At 30.7% G+C, this 20,706-nt stretch overlaps 1 protein-coding gene across 6 annotated transcripts in view; it reads left to right on the top strand.

Annotated features, from left to right (window-relative positions):
* dome (cytokine receptor domeless) overlaps positions 1-20,706 on the top strand; it is a 172,591-nt gene that overhangs the window by 130,953 nt on the left and 20,932 nt on the right. For 5 of the 6 annotated variants that reach the window (XM_075362170.1, XM_075362167.1, XM_075362168.1 and 2 more), the window contains 6 exons: positions 396-510; positions 5,868-6,038; positions 7,188-7,343; positions 12,551-12,641; positions 17,940-18,012; positions 19,909-20,016. In XM_075362170.1, coding sequence (XP_075218285.1) covers positions 396-510; positions 5,868-6,038; positions 7,188-7,343; positions 12,551-12,641; positions 17,940-18,012; positions 19,909-20,016 — 714 coding nt within the window. The remainder of the gene's footprint in view (positions 1-395; positions 511-5,867; positions 6,039-7,187; positions 7,344-12,550; positions 12,642-17,939; positions 18,013-19,908; positions 20,017-20,706) is intronic. The other variant, XM_075362166.1, reaches the window with a different exon arrangement.

The raw sequence follows: 20,706 nt of genomic DNA, 5'->3' as shown, positions 1-20,706 counted from the left end.
TTTTATTCATTTTGTTGAAATTTGGTCCTCATTCCAACTGAAAACGCAAGAGCTTTCCCAGTTGTATTAATTTAGTAATAGTCTCAGGATCTATCCAAGGCTCTACATAAAAGATGTGATTCAAATGTTGGCATATCGTGCATGGGTATTGTTAATGCACTTTCAAAACTAATAAAAAATGAAAGACTGGGTTATTACTAGAAATGTCATCTTTTAAAACTGCTTGAGCATACATACTTTTGCATAACACGTTTGGTGTGACTTGTTATCTATTAACATATTAGATAAATTGTGGACATTTCAAACCCTGGATTCAAAATTATTATAATTATTGCTATTTTTGTTTATGAAATACAAGTAAGAATGGTTTTAAGTAATTACTACTGTCATTTTAGCAGGTTACTTTGAAAGACTTGAAAAGTTACTACATCTACAATGTCACTGTTTCTGCTTGTACCGTGACGTGCTCTGAGGTCGCTGTTGCTCCATCAACCAGGACTCTAGCTGGTGGTGAGTTTTTCTCTTTTATTAATCTAAACTAAGATGTGCTAAAGAATTCCCAATATTTTATTTATGTTATGAAAATAATTTAAAATTACTGTATTAAGACTGATTGCTGTTGATGCTTAGGTAAGAGGACCAAATGCAAGATTTTCAGTTACTCAACTCAAGGTCTTTGGTTAAGTTTTACACATACACACACACACAAGCATTTATATTTACCCAAGCATAATTACCCCATATTTGTCTAAGTTACAGATCTTATTTATTACCGTAAAGGGAGCCGTCAGTCAAAATTCAAAATCAATTCTGCATTAAGTAAATCAGTAAATTTGTTCACAAAAAAATGGAGAAAGAAATTTCCAAAAGATATGTGTTGTAAATGTTATTTACAATTTCATTTGCTTTAATTTAGCTTGAAATATTTTATTACTATGCATCTCAACATGTATCAACTCTAAAAAGCAGCTGTGCTGGTAACAGAGTGGAATCCGTGTTTTCTGTTTTAAAATATTACCTGAGCAAGTAAATGCCATAACACTATTTTTCATCAATTTGTGGCAGCCTGCTGGCACATTTATTTTCTAATTTGGTTGCCGAAAGAGTTTTCCTAGATTTCCAATATAAATGCACGTTAATACCAAACCACATTTCTATTGGGGCCAATTATATGACAAATTTTGTGGTTTTAGGCATAATTGTACTTGAAGAAGAATTGGAACCGAAGTCACATTTCCACTATTTTCGACTTTTTTTTTTTTTTTAATAAAATAAATAAAGAGCTGTCAAATTTACTCTTTTTTATGTTTGGAGAATAACCTTGTTAAATCGCCAATAAACTTAGAAATTTAACCGTAGAGTCTAGAAAATTTAATTATAAGTAAACTGATGTATAAAAAAGTCATTTTTTTTTTAGATCAACATTATTGAAAAAGGCTGTATAGAAAGTTGAAAATTTGTTTAATCAGCATCGACCGATAGTGCATTGCAAACAACTTAATTATTTTTATTGTTTATGTACTAAATAATTGAAAAATAATACACGTTTGTATTTAAGTATATCTTGTACACCTGGGCATCTGCAGTTATAGTAATTTACAGTTGGCAATAGCTTTGATTATTTTATAAAAGCTACAGCAGTGATATTTACAGTATCAATATTATATTCACATCAAAAAGCATTTGTTTAAACATTAATTTCATTTATGGTTGCAGTAATACAGTAATCTTTTATTATTAATTACATACTGAACACAGTTTGTCTGTTGTGCTAATAGTTAAATTTAGGATGCCATTCCTGTTTTCCATTGAAGGGTGTTGTCCAGATTTTTTTTTCTGAAATTCCATAGCTGTAACATGTAAAGTATAGATGAAATTTTCCTAACAAAGCAGCTCCTAATTACAAAGGCGCTTCGGAAATTAACCTCCGTTTGGCTGCAATTAAAACACTGAAAAATTAAAAATATTTCATTATATACAACTTAAAACTACAGCTTTTAGCTATTTTTAAACATAGTCACCATTTAAATTCAAGCATTTGTCATAGCGTTTCACTAATTTACAAATACCATCATACAATTCAGCCACCTGGGTACCTAGCAAACTTTTCACAGTATTTCAAAGTTTGTCTTCATCATCAAAGTGCTGTGATGCAAGCCATTTGACGCAAGTCTACTGTGAAACTTTAAAGAAACTTAGGCACGTCATCCAGAACAAACGACATGATATGCTGTGATCCGGTGTTGTTAGAAATGCTGTGACAAATGCTTGAATTTAAATGGTGATTATGTTTAAAAATAGTTAAAAGCTGTAGTTTTAAGGTGTATATAATAAAATATTTTTATCTATGCAGGTTTTTATTTATAGTCAAATGGAGGTTACTTTCCGAATTGCCCTCGTATAAAAGAGTTTTCCTCAATCTCTTGTTGTTTACAATCTAAGGAATCATTTTTAATGATTGCTTTTACTGTTAAATGCCCTGCAGAACAGTTATTTATCAATAATAAAATATTCAAAAAATACACTGAAAAAATTTCACTTAGAGTAGGGATCATTGTACCAAATTATGGCATATTAAATAAGGAGAATTTTTCCTTTGGCTAAAATTCTGAATCTGATTTTTGTGGAATGGATAATGATTGTATGAGCAGTAGATAGTTTGATGGTATTGAAATTATGTACTCAATTTTTTCTGGTGTTAATGACAAATCTCTGTGTTATAATAAATTATAATTTTATTCCAGAGTGTTTTTCATTTGATAATTAAAAGTTTTAAAATGACATATTTCTAAGTTTATAGATTTTGCATTTTTTTAATTCACCAGAGAATGTGTACTTAACATGCTAAAACTTACTGATCAAAGGTTAAATTGGTTTTATTTTATGTTTTATCAATTCTTTGTAAACATAACTGAGGATAAAATTTTTGGTATTAAATTTGACTTTAAATTATCATGTATTTCTTGTATCAGAGATGATTTCATTTAAATTTTTGTTAAATTTTTAAAACTCTCGTAGTCAAACAGTTTGTCGTTTCTGCTAAGCAAAGATCAAATTTTTTCTTTAGTTCAATGAATTCCTTAGAAATTTTACATCAGCATTTCTGACTAATACGAGGGTTTTTTTTTAAGGTCCGATCGGTTGCAAAATAAAAACCCATGCAAAAATCAGATGAACCTTTCCGCATATGTGTTGCGCAGCGTCTCTAGTATGGCCTTCAATCATGCCGTGTCACTTGGTTTAGTTCTGAACACGCAGCTAGCATATAAACATGTCTACAACAATAGCATCTTATGCCAAATGTGAAGTGCGTGCGGTTATTCAATTTCTTCAGGCTGAGGGGTGTAATGCAACTGAAATTCATCGACGAATAAGTAATGTGTATGGTGAAACTTCAATGAGTGACAGCAAAGTGCGACAATGGTGCAGGAACTTTAAAGCAGGACGTACAGATGTTCATGATGCAGGCGGTCAGGGAAGGAAGCGAGTGTCAACCGATGATCTCGTTGAGCGAGTGGATGAAGCAATTCTAGAAAATCGTCGGTTCACAATTTCTGTATTGAGTGATTAGTTTCCTAAAATTTCAAGGTCAGCTCTCTACACCATTGTGAGTGAGAGACTTCAGTACCGCAAACTATGTGCGTGAAGGGTTCCAAAGATGCTGTCCGACCATCACAAAACAATGAGAATGGAAGCCTCCCTAACGTTTCTCGAGCGCCACCACAATAAAGGAGAAGATTTTTTTAACAAAATTGTCACAGGGGATGAGACATGAGTCCATTTAGAAACTGAAGAAACAAAACACAATCCAAACAGTGGATGCATTCTCATTCTCCCAGTAAACCAAAGAAGTTCAAGCGCTCCTTCTCCAACAGAAAGTGTATGGCTACTGTGTTCTGGGACCGGAATGGAGTTCTCTTGGTGGAATTCATGGAACGTGGCACATCCATCACTGCAGCCTCATACTGCGTGACTCTTCAACGTCTACGAAGGGCAATTCAGAATAAACGGAGAGGAATGTTGTCATCAAGCATTGTCTTTCTGCATGACAATGCTCGGCCGCACACTGCAGCTGTAACAAAGAAGCTCCTGCAGCGTTTTCGTTGGGAAGTGTTTGATCACCCACCATACAGCCCGGACTTGGTTCCATCTGATTTTCACCTCTTTGCTCACATGAAACGCTGGCTAGGAGGACAACATTTTGGCACAGACATTGAGCTGCAGACCAGCATAGAAACATGGCTGAAAACATAGGCGGCTCCGTTCAATAACAAGGGGATTAGAAAGTTGGTACCACGCTATGACAAATGTCTAAATCGGAGTGGCGACTATGTAGAGAAATAGTGTAACTATGTATGTACTTGTTACAAATAAAATTTTTTTTATTTTCACTGTGGTTTTAATTTTGTGACTGATCGGACCTTGAAAAAAAAATTATCGTCGTATTTTTGTAATTATTTATATACTCTTTTTTTTTTGTCACTGTACTTTAAAACTACCTAAAGTTACAAGTACAAGAAACCTGCTACGTTAATTAAATGGTATAGTACTTATGGAGATAGTTCCATTATAAGTCATTTCAGCAGTATTTATTAAAATACATGACAAAATGTTTTAATAAGTACTGCATAAAGGTATTGAAGATGGAAGTACTATTCCAACATTAAATTAAGGTTAGACATTTCTTACATTTACTGTTTTTAGCACTTTACTAAATATTAAATTATAGAAGAATGGAAATTAAAATAAATGACAAAAAACATGTTCAGTATATATATATATATATATTTATATGAAATTTTTTTATTTCCATAGTTAGTTCTTGTAGAACTTATTCTCTTGAAGGCAATTGAAAAAATAAAATTTTGAAAAAGTAATCATAGTTTTCATATATAGGAAAAAATTATTATTAACTTGATTTGTTGCTAATACATAAATAATAACCATGAACATTGAACATTGCTCATCGTTAAGTCACGTTTACCTGAGTAAATTTTTTTTTCATGTTTAAAATAAAAATAATGGTCAGTCCTCATAAAGAATAGAATAGAAATAGGGACTTAATGTATACTACTTTATCAATGCGCCTCACAACACTTTTAAGCATTAACAGCTCCTGCCCATCATATAGTATAGAACAGCAGCTGCATTACAGCTAAAATTAGTCGCATACTTTGTATAAAACAGTAAATATTAATTTCACTAGCTTTTGATGAACAGGAAATGATGTAGTTAGTTTTTATCGCATTGTCTCTGGTCATTTGATCTTTCAAAAGATAGAAATTGTAGCTTTACTGTGTTTGTTCAATTCTAAGCAATAATAACTGTTAATCAACATTCCTCTGAAATAAATCAGTGTTTGCACAGTTTAGGAAAACAGTTGTAAAGCAAAAAAATCATGTTAATATTTTAGTACTTGTATAGATGTGTAGGTCAATGTTAACAGCAAATTTCTGTGGATCAAGAAAACATAAATGTAGTAAACATAAATGAAAATAATGAATACTGTATTGTGTTCTCTCTGTTTTTCTGGATCAACAAAATGTTTCTTTTTAAAAAATCTTATTTATGACAGAAAATCTTAATGTATGTCATAATACATACATTAATACATAATACATAAAATTTGTATTTTTATAAAATGTATGTATGTACATATATACTTAATACATGTATCTTTATGCCGGCTAAAGTTTATTAATTCTTCGTTTACTTATTTAGCTACTACACTTGTTTTTAGTCAGTTGATTGTAGAATAATAATAATAATAGGTATTATATTTCATTTTTATACTTATTATACAGTTCATAACCTTTAGGGTACTTTTCATATCTAATGTTAATTAGTGTTGTGCTTTCTTTCATTAGTTCCAGGAATCATGATACAGCCAGATATCAGTGCAAAACATATAAATGGATCTCAGTTGCTGGTAAAATGGGAACCTCCTCTTAATCCTAGTGGATTAATAGACTATTATGAAGTCAAATTGATGCAGTCCAGTGAAAATGGAAATGAATCAGAAATTCGTCGTGTCTATGGTTTGTAATTATGTATTAACTTTTGTAATTTTCTTATTAATTTAATTTATACAATTATTTGCATGATTCTGTATTTGCTTCTGTTGATTTCTCTAATGCTTCATTCTAAATCTGTAAAGTAGAATAGAAGAAATTTTTGATAATATGTGGCTTTTAAGAATTCACAGTCACATAAGTGTATGATTTACCAGATTCATTTCAAAAAATGTCAAAATATGTTTATAATCAAATAAAAATTTAAAATGAAATGCAAATTTTGACTGTTAGTACTAGTAAATGTGTAATAAATTATATAATATAAATGTATAATAAATAGTAAATATTGTTAATTGTTAGTACATTCAGGAGAATTAGAAAATGTAAATATTAAAAATTTAAGAAACAAGTCAAAATGAAGTCAGAAATACTTTTTTAAACTTTAATTACTGATAAACTTATGACCAGTTTCCAAATGATGTCAGATGTCTGGTGATTTCTCTGATATTCTGTATTTAAAATGAGATGAGTGCTCCTGTATTCTGATTACAGTTTCTTGTTTATTCACTCTTTTATTATAAATTGCAATTATTGTCCTTAAATATGTAGTTGTTCACTCCTTTGAAAAGTGAATTCTACTTTTAACATTTTTGAGAACAGAGCCTAGCTTCTTAGAAATAGCCAGTATTGTCAAAGTTATGGTTTTTTAAAACATTTTTTACCTTATTGCTTTACATAGAAGGACTATGTACAATTTTTCTCCATGATTTATCCTGCATTTTTTGTTATTTGGATGCTGCTATTTTGTAATTTTCCTGGATGCTTTTTTTGATTTTTCTAAATAAAAAAAAAAAAGAAGCAATTGAAACAACCTACACCTTTAATGAAATTTACTTTATTAATTTAATGATACTGAATATACCAAGGCAGTATTTTATAAGATAAATTTCTCTTTACAGATTTTTTTTACAAATTTCCTGTAATGTCATTAATTTTTTTTATTTATTTAATGCTTAATAATACATATTGTTTTGATTAGAATTTTTTTCTAAACGAAATTACTTGTGTACTTTTTAAGATATATTTCATATTTATTGGAATTTCACTTTCCTACTTACGTGCAAGGCGTTGAGCTTTATATCAGCATTATTTACATTATGTTGTGTATTGCAGGAACTAGTGCTATCATAGAAATGGAATGCGAAGTGGATCATGTGGGACAGATACTGAATTATATGGTATATGTGCGTGCTGTCAATGTTCGAGCTGAAGATAATACCACATTTCCTGGACCATGGTCCTCTCCTGGTACTCGGACTTGCTATGCTGGTAAGTCAGTGTTATTTTATGGATGCATTTTGCCTTATGTGTGTGGTAGGTAAACAATTTTCTTGATATCCTTGGAATTAACAAATTGTGACTTTATTTTTTCATTATTAGATGCACATTTGCTTTTAACTTCAGATATTTTTCTGCCTTAGCATTGTTAGTTTTTTCTATAAGTTCTTATGATTTGTAACTTGGATTCAGTGAAATCATAGCTTCTTATTTCTTCTTTGCTAATATACAATCTAAAGAAACAGACTTCTCAGTTGCATGTTCTCTGCTTATAATTAAATATTACAGATTAATTTAAAAATAAAAATCTGTATAATATTGTAATTTGGTAGTAAAGAATTTGTACACGCGTACAATAGCACTGACTGCTGAAGTCTGATCGAGTACTTTTACATAGGAGTTTCTGATAAATGACAATTTGATAATCATTATGCACCTGTATAAACTATATTATTTGGAATGCGGGATGATGATTCTTGGTCTACAATATTGTGCTTGAATATTGTTACATTCAAATATGTAATGTCCTCGGCAGCTACACTAGTTGCTATTAAAACATAAGATGTGAACATAATATGGCCCAGGATTTTTCACCATAAATTTTATAAAACAATATTATTTTCGGGCCAATATAGTAAATTGAAACAAATTCCCAATAATTTTGTATCATAATAAAAATAATTTTATAAATTTCAAAATATAATTAGTACTATGCTATAGTTCATTTCATTGAATTTCAATAATAAAGAAAATTGGATTGGTGAAAAGACAATGCAAAGGATATCTGTGACTTCTTAAAAATTACACTTAGGGTCTTTATCTGTATTTTAATCATGGGGACCAGGGCTAAAGGATAAGTTCCTTTCCCTCCTATAAAATACCATACTGAATTGTCAGCTGAAGCCATGCAAAATATACATTCATTTTAAAGGGAGGGAAAGACATTCTGTCAGTCGAGCATGATAATTTATTAAAATTGTAGTGCTTTTTATAATATGATTGGTGCACGTTCCTGTGTAAGGTTTTAATCAGTATACAAGGGTTGTCTGAAAAGTTTTGAGCCTGACATAGAAAGACATATTTTTTCTGTCAAATATAGTTTTATTTTTCAACAAAGTCTCCTTTCAAGTCGATATACTTTTTCCAGCGGTGCTCTAACCTCTTTAACCCTTCCAAATGGTTGCTGACGTCTTTCTCCACAAAATAGGCATTTATGTATGTGATAACCTCCTCATCCAATGAAAATCTCTTTCCTCCAAGCAAAACTTTAAGGTTAGGAAACAAGAAAAAGTTGCTTGGGGCCAGATCTGGTAAATACATTGAATGGTCAACCAATTCAAAGTCCAATTCGTGAATTTTACCCATGGTGATTGTCAAAGTGTGAGCAGGCACATTGTCCTGATGGAAAGGCACTTTCTTCTTCTTCAAATGTGGTCATTTTTTTGCAATTTCTGCCTTCAGCTTGTCAACTAATGATGTGTAATATCACCTTCACCTTTTTCGGAGCAGGTTTACCCTTTGCAGTTCACTGTTTTGACTGTTGTTTTATCTCAGGAGTTTAGTGGTGGATCCACGTTTCATCTACCGTTATGAATCAACAAGAAAAATCTGACTTGTTTTGCTTAAACTGTTCCAGCAGGGCCTTAGAAATGTTCATTTGAATGCGTTTTTGGTCCAAAGTGAGCAAATGTGGCACCCAATGCACGGATAGCGTATGCATATCCAATTCTTCGACAAACACCCATAGCCATATATGCCCATAGCCTCTGCTATCTTTCTAACCTTAATTTGTCAGTCGTCTAGTACCACTTGATGAATTTTTTCAATGATATCAATGGTGGTTGCAGTTGTTGACCATCCTTAACACTCATCATCAACCAAGCTGGTACGACCATGTTTAAATTCAGCTGACCATCTTTTCACAGTGGCAACAGATGATGGGATAGAGTCCTCGTCCATAAACAGCATCTAACTCGGTTTTAATTTGTGTAGGCGTGTTGCCTTTAAATGCAAGTATTTAATCACGGCATATTATTCAATTTTTCCATTTTCACAAAAACACTTACAATGACTTACTCAGACAATTATCAAACAACAACTGAGTGTCCAAAATGGCTGAAATTTTAGTGAGTACCTTTCAAAGAATGCGCAAATACATTCCCTAACTTTTTTGGCGAGTGCTGCCATCTTCATGTTAAGACTCACAACATTTCAGACAACCCTCGTATATTCCTAAATATTTTATACTTTGTTACTTTTTAATTTTATTACAATGACAACCACGACCAGGGAAATTTTCAGTATATCATTTTAAATATAAACCAACAAGTTGGCAATTTATACCGAGGAAAAATAATATTAACATTAAGGGTTCATATTGTATTTTTATTGAGTGTTAATTTAATTATAGATTAATTTTTTCTACATTCTTATTCAAAATATACAAAATCAGTAATAAAAACATTAAATAACACTGTCAGTCCCATCTAATTAATCTTTTGTTATACCTTGTCAGTCAACATTTAAGTTATTATTATGATTGCAATTTTTACTCAGAAATTTTCTAGGTAAGTAGTAGACCATTCAGATGCATTACCACCAATACTATAGTCATGGATATTTTGCAAAAGCAACTGATAAGATTTTTCTAAAAATACTACCAGGCATTTGTGTCTCCTTTAGCCAGTATTTTATATAAATCATTATTCAGAATTATCAGTTGCATCCCCTGTGCTGTAATCCAAATGATCTGAATCAGAAGATAGTACATGAGAATTTCTTTTGTTCCTACATAAATCATTTTTCCCCAAGAAAATAAGTGTGGGGTTCCTAAAGGAACAAATCACACATGCTAGGAATTTTATGACCTGGAAAGCATCCATCTTAACTTTAAACCGTCAACATAGATCCAAACCTGAAGCAACTCTGTATAAAAACTTTAAATTACCCTTGTTTGATTTATTTGGTAACACTCAATCCATGTTGAATACATGTTATTCTTTTTAGTACAATCTTCAGAGCATTTTATGGATTTAACTAATATTTGTTCGATGTAATAAAATAATTTAACGTATATTAACTTGCATAAGAGTCAGTCTTTACTCAGTTTAACCTAAGTAAATTTTCTACGTGGGGGAGGGGGGGTGGATCTGCTATAAACCTTTCATTACTTATGCAATCACTTAAAAAGAAAAGTTTCCAAATACTACAGATGAATAGTGATATAAATCCATTAATAAATTATCGAAACGTTATACTAGTGATGTAAATCAGTTATAGATAAATTATTATCCAAATGTTGTACAGTAGCATGCAAGCAAATCCAAACACAGACATTTTTTGTTTATTTCTATGTTGTGGTTAGACTGCTTGACCACACCCGTTCTTTAAGTTGTCTGTCTAATGTGAAGTTATTGTTCTTTTATTAAATAAACAAAACTATTTTCATGTTACAAATAATGGTTTGTGAAGGTTTATTTCATTTTTTATTACAAAATCATATTTTCATATTTTTTGTTATGTATGTTTTGAATATATAATAATGGAGACATAACTCCAAGAAAGTATTTGAAAACCTGTAACCATTTGGTATGCTCGGAATTTTATATTCTAAGCATACCAATATGACAACAACAACTTCTGAGTGTGGTGTTGGTCTAGGGACAGTACAGTGAATGCTATTTTAAAACATTTTAATGAAACTGGTTCCTTTTCACTTCAAAGGAAGGACAAATGTAGCAGTAAAATAAAAACTACTCTAACACTAGTCGGTGGCTGTAAAATAAAAACTACCCTAATACAATATTGGTTATTAGTAAGAAAACTAAACTTGATCCAAAATCATCTGCTGTGGACTTAAGTCGAGAATTAGCAGCTAATGGAGCAGATTTACAAATGACAACTGTTAGATGCTGACTTCTTGCAGCTGGACAGAAAGCTTGTCGGCCAACTAAAAGCTTTTAGCACTAGCAATATGCAAAAAAAAGGCTCTTCTGGTTTAAAGCACGTGCTAATGAACCAAAGAACACTGGGAAAATATAGTGAGTCATATTTTTATGTTCTGGGACAAAGGGTTCCATACGTTAGAAAAACAGATGAAAATACATCACCGGCTCATGTCCAACAATTGGTTTAAATAGCCCCAGAAAAATCGTTTTGGGGTTGTTTCATATTTGTAGGCTCTTGTTCATTATTTCCAGTAAATGGTATGTTGAAAAGTGATGGATATATCAAGAATCTGAAGGAAAGGGTTGTGATAACTTCAAAACAAATTCCCCGAAGGCAACAGAGTGTTCTGACAAGATTTAGTGTCATGTCATACTGCCAGTGAAATGGAAAAGTTCTTCAAAGAACGAAATATTAAAGTGCTCCTGTGGTCAGGCAACTCCCAAGATTTAACCCCAATTGGAAATCCCAGGGCATTAGTCAAAAAATAACTTAAAAATGAAATATGCCACAAAAATTAACCTCATTAAAACAATATCGGTATGGCTTCTTGATAAAGAAATCAGAAAAATGTGTAGTACACTTGTTGAATTGATGCCAAATCGTATACATGAAATGATTAAAAATTAATGAGGATGTATTAGTTACTAGATATTCACAAATTGTATAGGCATGATTTTTTTCTAAATAAAGTTACTTTTTATTAAATAACATCAGTGTTTGAATTAATTTGCACACTACTGTAGGCAAATTGTTATTTTTCATAAGTATGTATTTTTATTTAATTTCATAAATAAAAACATAACCGGTCGTCAAAGCTGTTTACGGAAATTTGTTGCATAGCAAAAGGTTACCTCGATTATTTACTGACTGCCTAATGTATTATGAAACATATTGTTGCAGCATATTTACTATTATTACGACACAGACATGATGCCCATCATGATTACATTACTACTTATATAAATATTTTAAGAGTATTAATGTATACATAATGTGATTCAATTTTTAGTATGCGCTTAAAACAAGAGCTTTTATACAATGTAATCTGTCTTGAGCTGAGCTCAAGAAAGCTCAGTTCTCTTTTTTTGGTAATTTGTTCTGATTTATAGGCAATTTTTGCAACAGTCAGGTTAATAAATAACGTATTAAAAGTATTATAGATATATTGTTGAATTTTCATTTTGTTCTTTATTTCAGTTTCAGTATTTATTAACACTGCTTTACCTTACGCGTTATTATTTTACTTACAGATTTACCAAAGTGGGTACATATTGTAATAGGTATATTTATAATAATGGCCTTAATCGCACTCATCTTTGGCTTTGCATATACTGGAAAATGGTAAGTATTGTTTCTTTAATTGCAATAAGTATCCTTTTCAGTTTTCAAAATAAAGATATTATGATAATATTTTCTTAAAATACAGTGACATTGACATCAAATATACAATGTTATACAAATATTCTTTTTAATAAATGTTTTGAAGAATGTAAAAAGGTGTAAATATTCAAATTGTAGCAAATTAAGCTTATTCAATTTGTGAAATGAAAACATTTAATTTGTCAACACATAGTGAATTTAGTAGGTTTGTTCAGCTTTGTACAGATTTGTATTAGAGTACAAGAGATTAAAATAATTGAAAGTAATCTCATAAAAACAATTTGTAAAGTGGCCTTGATATCAAACCTTGCTATTTTCTGTGTATAATCACTTCTATAGTTAAAAAGTATTTCTTTTCTATGATGTAAATTAGTTCGAAAATATCAGAATAAGGATGCTTTAATCAGTGTAATAGAAAACTATTAAAATTATATTTATAATAAAGTAATAGTTTTTAAAATAAAATATGAAATGATAATATTCAGGAACCATTTAGAGTAAATGTACTTGTACCTCACATTACTGGTTAAGGTTACCTCTACCTCTATTCCTTACCTAATCTACAGTACTATCCATCGTATATTTTGTTCCTCTCTCTATTTTGAAAAACCTACAACTACCTAACTTTCTTATAATCAGGGAGAGAAATGATTTAAAAGATTAATAATGATTAAACTTTTAAATTATAATAACATTAATCTTCTACATAAGTAAAAAAATTGAGAAGAAATGTATCTAAAAAATGCTTTAGCCTTTTACTTACACAAGATTACTTCTTCCACTTTATTGTGAAAAAGAATGGATTTGAGGAAAATTTTTGCTCTATATTAACTTTATTAAATTAATGTTAACTAAATAAATTTTATTAATAGTATATAAAAATTTTACATTGATGTAATATGATGTCTTTGGAAAATCGCTGTCATATTACACATGTGGAATGTGTAGAGCTTATTTTGTGACTTTTAACATCATTAACTACGGTATTGTGAGCATTGAGATTACCATAAATATTACCTTTTATAGAAAAATCATAATCTGTTAATATGTTAATTTTCAGACATAACATACAGGGTTCTTAATTTTCAATCATTTTTCTTTTTTTTGTCTTCAGTTAATTGAAGACTGGTTTGATACAACAACTCTCTAAGAGTCTGTATCTGGTACCAGTCATTTCATTTTAGTATACATCCTACATCCCTAACGATTTGTTTTACATACTCCAAATCTTGTCTGCCTGCATAATTTTTCCCATCTACCTGTCCCTCCAATATCAAAGCAACTCTTCCAGGATGCCTTAAGATGTGGCCTATAAGTCTGTCGCTTCTTTTAGCTATATTTTTCCAAATGCTTCTTTCTTCATGAATATGCAAAAACACCTCTTCATTTGTCACTTTATTCGCCCATCTGATTTTTAACATTCTCTTACTGCACCACATTTCAAATGCTTTTAATCTTTTCTTCTTAGGTACTCCAGTCATCCAATTTTCATCTCGATATAAAGCTACACTCCATACATATACTTTCAAAAATGCTTTCCGATGTTTAAATTAATTTTTGATGTAAGCAAATTATATATCCGACTGAAAACTCACTTTGCCTGTGCTATTCAGTATTTTATATCCCTCCTGCTTTGTCCATCTTTAATAATTCTACTTCCCAAATAACAAAATTATTTTACCTCGATAGTCTTTTCTCATCCTATTTTAATATTCAGTGGTCCATCTACTTTATTTCTACTACATTTTATTACTTTCGTTCTGTTCTTGTTTATTTTCATGTGGTAGTTCTTGCGTAGGACTTCATCCATGCCATTCATTGTTTCTTCTAAATCTTTTTTACTCTCAGCTAGAATTACTATATCATCAGCAAATCATAGTATCTTTATCTTTTCACCTTGCACTGTTACTCCAGATTTAAACTGTTCTTTAACGTCATTAACTGCTAGATCTATGTAAAGATTAAAAAGTAACAGGGGCTAGGGAACATCCTTGTCAGAATCCCTTTTTTATTACTGCTTCTTTCTTATGCTGTTTAATTATTACTGTTGCAGTTTGGTTCCTGTAAATATTAGCAATTGTTCTTCTTTCTCTATACTTGAACCCTACATTTTTATAAAATGCTGAACATTTTATTCCAGTCTACATTATTAAATGCCTTTTCTAAGTCTATAAATGCCATGTGTGTTGGTTTTTTTTCTTTAATCTTCCTTCGATTATTAAAATTGCTTCCCTTGTTCCTACATGTTTCCTGAAACTAAATTGGTCTTCTCCTAACACTTCTTCCTCTCTCCTCTCAATTCTTCTATACAGAATTCTAGTTAAGATTTGTGATGCATGAATAGTTAAACTAATTGTTCTGTATTCTTCTCATTTATCTGCTCTTGCTTTCTTTGGTATTATGAGAATAACACTCTCTTTTAAGTCTGATGGAACTTCCCCTTTTTTGTAAATATTACACACCAGTTTGTATAATCTTTTTATCGCTTCCTCACCTGCGCTGCGTAGTAATTCTGTAGGTATCCCATCTATCTCAGGACCCTTTCTACCATTCAAATCTTTTAATGGTAAATTAAATTCAAATCTCAGTATTGTATCTCCTTTTTCATCTTCAACTTCCTCTATAACACTAGTTTCTAATTCATTTCCTCCATATAACTCTTCAATATATTCCACCCACCTATCAACCTTTTCTTTCATATTCTAAACTGGTGTACCATCTTTATTTAACACATTAATAGATTTTACAATAGATTTTGTATCACAAAATTCTCCTTAACTTTCCTGTATGCTCCATCTATTTTACCATTGATCATTTCTCTTTCCACTTCTGAACCCTTTTCTTTAATCCACTCTTCTTTCACTAATTTGCACTTCCTGTTTATAGTATTTCGTAATTGTTGATAGTTCCTTTTACCTTCTTCATCACTAGCATTCTTATACTTTCTACATTCGTCCATACAATATATCCTCTCTGCAATATATCCTCTCTGATTTCCAAGGTTTTCTACCAGTTCTCTTAGTTCCACCTAAGTTCGCTTCTGCTGATTTAAGAATTAGAGTAATCAGCTTCTGCTGATTTAAGAATCTCTTTTTAACATTCTCTCATTCTTGTATATTTTCTACCTTATCGTTATTACTATCAGACCTCTTGTGATGTCCTCCTCAAAAATCTTCTTTACCCCCTCTTCCTCAAGCTTCTCTAAATTCCACCAATTCATCTGACACCTTTTCTTTAGGTTTTTAAACCCCAGTCTACATTTCATTATCACTAAATTATGATCAATATCAATGTCTTCTCTTGGATATGCTTTGCAGTCGACAATTTGATTTTTAAATCTTTGCTTAACCATGATATAATCTATCTGATACCTTGCAGTATTGCCTGGTTTTTTCCATGTGTATATTCTTCTATTATGATTTTTAAACTGGTGTTGGTAATTACTAAATTATACTTGCAAAACTCATTAAGTTGGTTCCCTGTTTCATTCCTTTTGCGTAGCCTGAATTCACCCACAATATTTCCTTCCTTGCCTTTTCCGATACATACATTCCATACATTCCAATGTCCAACTATTATTAAATTTTCATCCCCTTTTATTTGTTTAATTGCTTTATCAATTTCTTTGTATACACACTCTACCTCATCATCATCATCATGGGCAATTGTAGGTATACAGATGTTAACAGTCGTTGGCTTAGGTTTTGATTTTACCCCGATTACATTGATTCGGTCACTAAGCTCATTGAAATACTCTACTCTCTTTTCTATCTTTTGTTCATTACAAAACCTGCACCTGCCTGCCCTTTATTTGACGCTCAGTTAATTATTCTAAAATCACCTGAACAAAAGTCGTTTTCGTCTTCCTACCGAACCTCGGTAATTCCCACCACACCAACATTTAACCTACCCAATTTACAAATTTAAATTTTCTATCCGACCTTCCTTTTTTTTAGAATTCTAACATTCCACGCTCCAATTTGAAGAAGGGTCAATCCATTTGAAGTGACCCGTGGGTGGTTGCTTGTCCAATTCAAAAAAACATTGAAACTTACCCACTTTCCTACATGTCTCAGGACCTTAAAACTACTTTTTAATCTTTTATTTAAGCAGTTTACCTGTGATGGCCATTTTTGTTTTGGTATACACATTTATTTTTGCGATTGTAAGGGTTTACGGAAAATATCATAACTAAAAAACTATTGGTCCTAAAAGGATGAAACAAAACGCAATTTATTCATATTTTCTCAAGGTAAAAGACTGGTCCACTGGTTTATTTACCTAACTCTCTTCTTTCTATGAGAAAATTACCAATAAAGTTGAACAAGAAAAACAGTGAAATTTCATTTCCGGTATTTTTTTCAAGAGGCAGGGATGGCATACACAGTTTGAATTTTTTTTATCTGTAGGCATATATTAGTAGTTTTACTATAAATAATATTAATGGTGATACTTACCCCTAAACTTTTATGAATTTTTGAAAACTAATTTTTTTTAAAATTGAAATTTTGGCTTCAAATAACTTTGATGGGACTGGTGATAAAAACCTCAAATTTGCAGGTGTTTTTGTAGATGTTAATGGCAAATAAAAAAGTTTCTTGTGTATTGTACAAATACTAATTTAAACAGTTATAACCTCTCAAAAATCATGAAAAACCTGTTAAAAGCGATACCATTTTGATTCGCTAAATAATGCTACATGGGGGTTTCTTGTCCTCTTGACTTGACCTACACCCTTACAACTACTGAAAGAGCTGCTGCCCTCTTTGGAATAATTCCTTAATCTGGCTCTCAACAGATACCCCTTCGATATGGTTGCACCTTTGATCCAGCTACTTTTTATCACTAAGCACTCAAGCCCCCTCACCATTGGCAAGGTCCCATGATTCATAGAGGGAGATAATAATAAAAATAGTTTTATTTTCTACCTTCGTTGTACTTGTAATTTAGTGTGTATGAACCAGAAGCAAAACATATACTCTAAAGTGCATGGTTTGACTTTTTCTCACTTGTATAGTCATTCACTTCCCCTATGATGTGTACATATCACTCCTATCTGCTACATTAATTACATTTTTTTTTAAAATGACTGTAATTATTGGATGTTGCACAGCTGTAAGCTGTTTTGTATAATAGCTTCATGATAATTAAATTGTTATAATTTCACAAATTAATTATGATAATTATTTTAGTATTGGTACTGCGTTCATCATTAATTTTCACTTGTAATATTTTTTGTTTCTTTATTTTCTTTTGAAGGTTAATGACTTGTTTAAAGAGTATGGCTAACGTATCAGTGAAGGTGCCTCCTGAACTTATTGACCCAACATGTGTAAGTATTGAACAGATAATAAAAAAAAATTGAAAGACATTTATATGTAAATTTAAATCACTCGGTGTTACACCATATATATAATGGCTACTTTTCAGTCAATCAATTTCACCTGTTTATCTTTAATAAAAACTACCTGTCTCATTGATACAAATTATAACCGAAAACAAGGCCAAACCTTTGTTTTTACCACAGAATTTTGGGGTCCAAATTTCATAGGGCATATAGTCCCTGCAGACTTTTGTTACGCTTGTGGAACAAGGGGAAGCCTCAGAATTAAAAATTATGAAACCCTTTTTGCCGAGGGATAAAAGAAGAAATTAAGAACCACCCTACACTAATGGTGTAATCCCAAAATTTTTTTAGTATTTTCTTTTTGACATATTTTGAAACTTTCAATACCTCAGACAGAATCATGACAAACTCTCCATTTCAGAAAATGTTCAACAATCTTTTACATTTAGGTAATGAATTCGGCAATAAAATGCTAGCATTTGATTGTCATAGCAATCATTACATAGCTTTTAATGGATGCAACACGTTTTACTTTTCTGTCAAGACATAAAAATGAATTTGATTCAGAATCGTCGTGAACAGTTTGTTTGAGAGATCTGTCCAAAAAAAGTAACGAACTCAGATCCCACATTAACAAAGTGAGTTACAGTGTTTGATATGCAACTCATAGAAAGATAAAACATATATGCAATAAAACATTTGAAATACAAAATTTTAAATCACAGTAACAATTCGAAAGAAACAACAAACACGCAAAAACTCACTAATAATTTTCTTCTTTGAGGTGAAACTAAGATAAAATTAAAAGAAATTCCAAATTGTTTGGATTCACTAATTTAATTTGAAAAGAAGAAAGAAGACTAAAGGAAAACTAATGTTAATTGACAAATAGGAAGATAATCGATCATTTATTAACTATTAAAATTGATGAACATTATTTATTAAAAATTAAAGAAATTTGTCAAAATTATAAAGTGTAGATGATGTAAGGCAGACATTTAAGGAAGAAGAATCATTATTAGGAAACAAAGATTTTTGGTATCAAATGTATATTTTTTGAGAGAAAATTTTAATAAATAAAGTTAAAAATGTACCTATAACTTTAACGTAAAGTAGTTAACTTAAATTAGATGGGTTGATAAATCTGTATGGCTTTAGTTTAAAAAAATTAATGTCATATTTTACAACATGAGAGTGTTTCAAATTGATTGTTGGCATAATAAACGGATTTCCTATGAATTGATGTTATTCAATGATGTTTGTCAGTAATGGCCTGAACATAAATTGATGACTATTTTGAGTTTTTTAATGCCATTGAGCAACAAATTCTGTATACTGCTCTCAGTTGGAAGCATACTATTAAGAGTCATTGTAGTAGAACATCATTTGTTTTCTTAACAGTCGCATGTGCTTACAAGTCTTTAAGTATAGTAATCCACTACTGTAGAGAATAAGTACTTAAGATATTTACAATTTTTAAAAACTGCATGAACTTTCACTTCAACATTAAGACAGTTGTGGAACTTATTTGGACATAGATAGACATCATGTGTCCCTGACTCATTACATATATTTGATTCATGAAAAAAATTCAGGAAATGAATTCATGAACATTGGCAAATATTAACTGGGTGCCAGGACATTGCAGAATTCTGTTTCAGAGTGAATGATTGATTTTATTATAATTGCACAGGCAATTAAATACTACTTCAGAAAAATGTCAGTCATGCAGGTGCTGATTTGCTTTTATATTTGTAGTTAAGTATCGAGTTCTTATCATACTTAATTTATTTTGGAGAAAAAAATTCAGTCACATTCTAAAATTAATGGCTTATAATTTGAATCTTGTTTGCCTTATTTATTACAGTAAATATTTTTCAGGATGTCCAAGAAAAAGATAACTTAGACTGTCAACAGATGCATGACACATTCATGGGAAAGTTAGATCCTAAAATAAACAATCATCATCATCCTTCACCAGACCAAGAGGTATATTTAATTTTATCTTCATTGTATTTATTTACTAATTGCAATCTAATAGTAACTGAAAGAATGTAAAGATAATTTTACTGTAGGATAGAGGTTGCCTTAGAAGAAGAATTAAGGTTTTCTTTTAGATTTTACTTACCTCAAAGTAATTAACAAAATAAAATGTTTTAGTATATGTTGTCCCGATACAGGACACAAAAAAATCAACTACTACAAGTGCTGGGCTGCAGTTACCATATTAGTCCCCAACCAGTTTTCCAAATTTTAATGTTTTCCAGGTTAATAATAGTGTTTTTGTGCTGTTACTAATGTTTTGTATGTGTCTATATATATATACATATAATTTTTTGAAAATCAATTAATTCATCAACATATAGACCACTGTGCTACTTAAATTGAATATTAACTGAAAACTTAACTACCAAAACACAATAACAGATAAATAAACTTAAAAAACTAACTCCAGTAATTGACTTTCATGGGATCCCGCATCATTAGTATGTATACAATTCTGTAATTACATCAATCAATTATTAAAAAAAAAAAAACCTTAAAATGTAGAAAAACTTATTATCACTATTATAACTCCAACATTTGTTAAGATGAACACAGCTCCACTGCCATTACTGGAAAAGAAGTAAGATTAAAACAAAAATAATGTTAATTGATAAAATAGGAAATTAATCAGTC

This window comes from Lycorma delicatula, chromosome 4, assembly GCF_047948215.1.
Source record: "Lycorma delicatula isolate Av1 chromosome 4, ASM4794821v1, whole genome shotgun sequence".
Taxonomy (NCBI): domain Eukaryota; kingdom Metazoa; phylum Arthropoda; class Insecta; order Hemiptera; family Fulgoridae; genus Lycorma; species Lycorma delicatula.
This window is presented reverse-complemented; position numbering and strand designations above follow the sequence as displayed.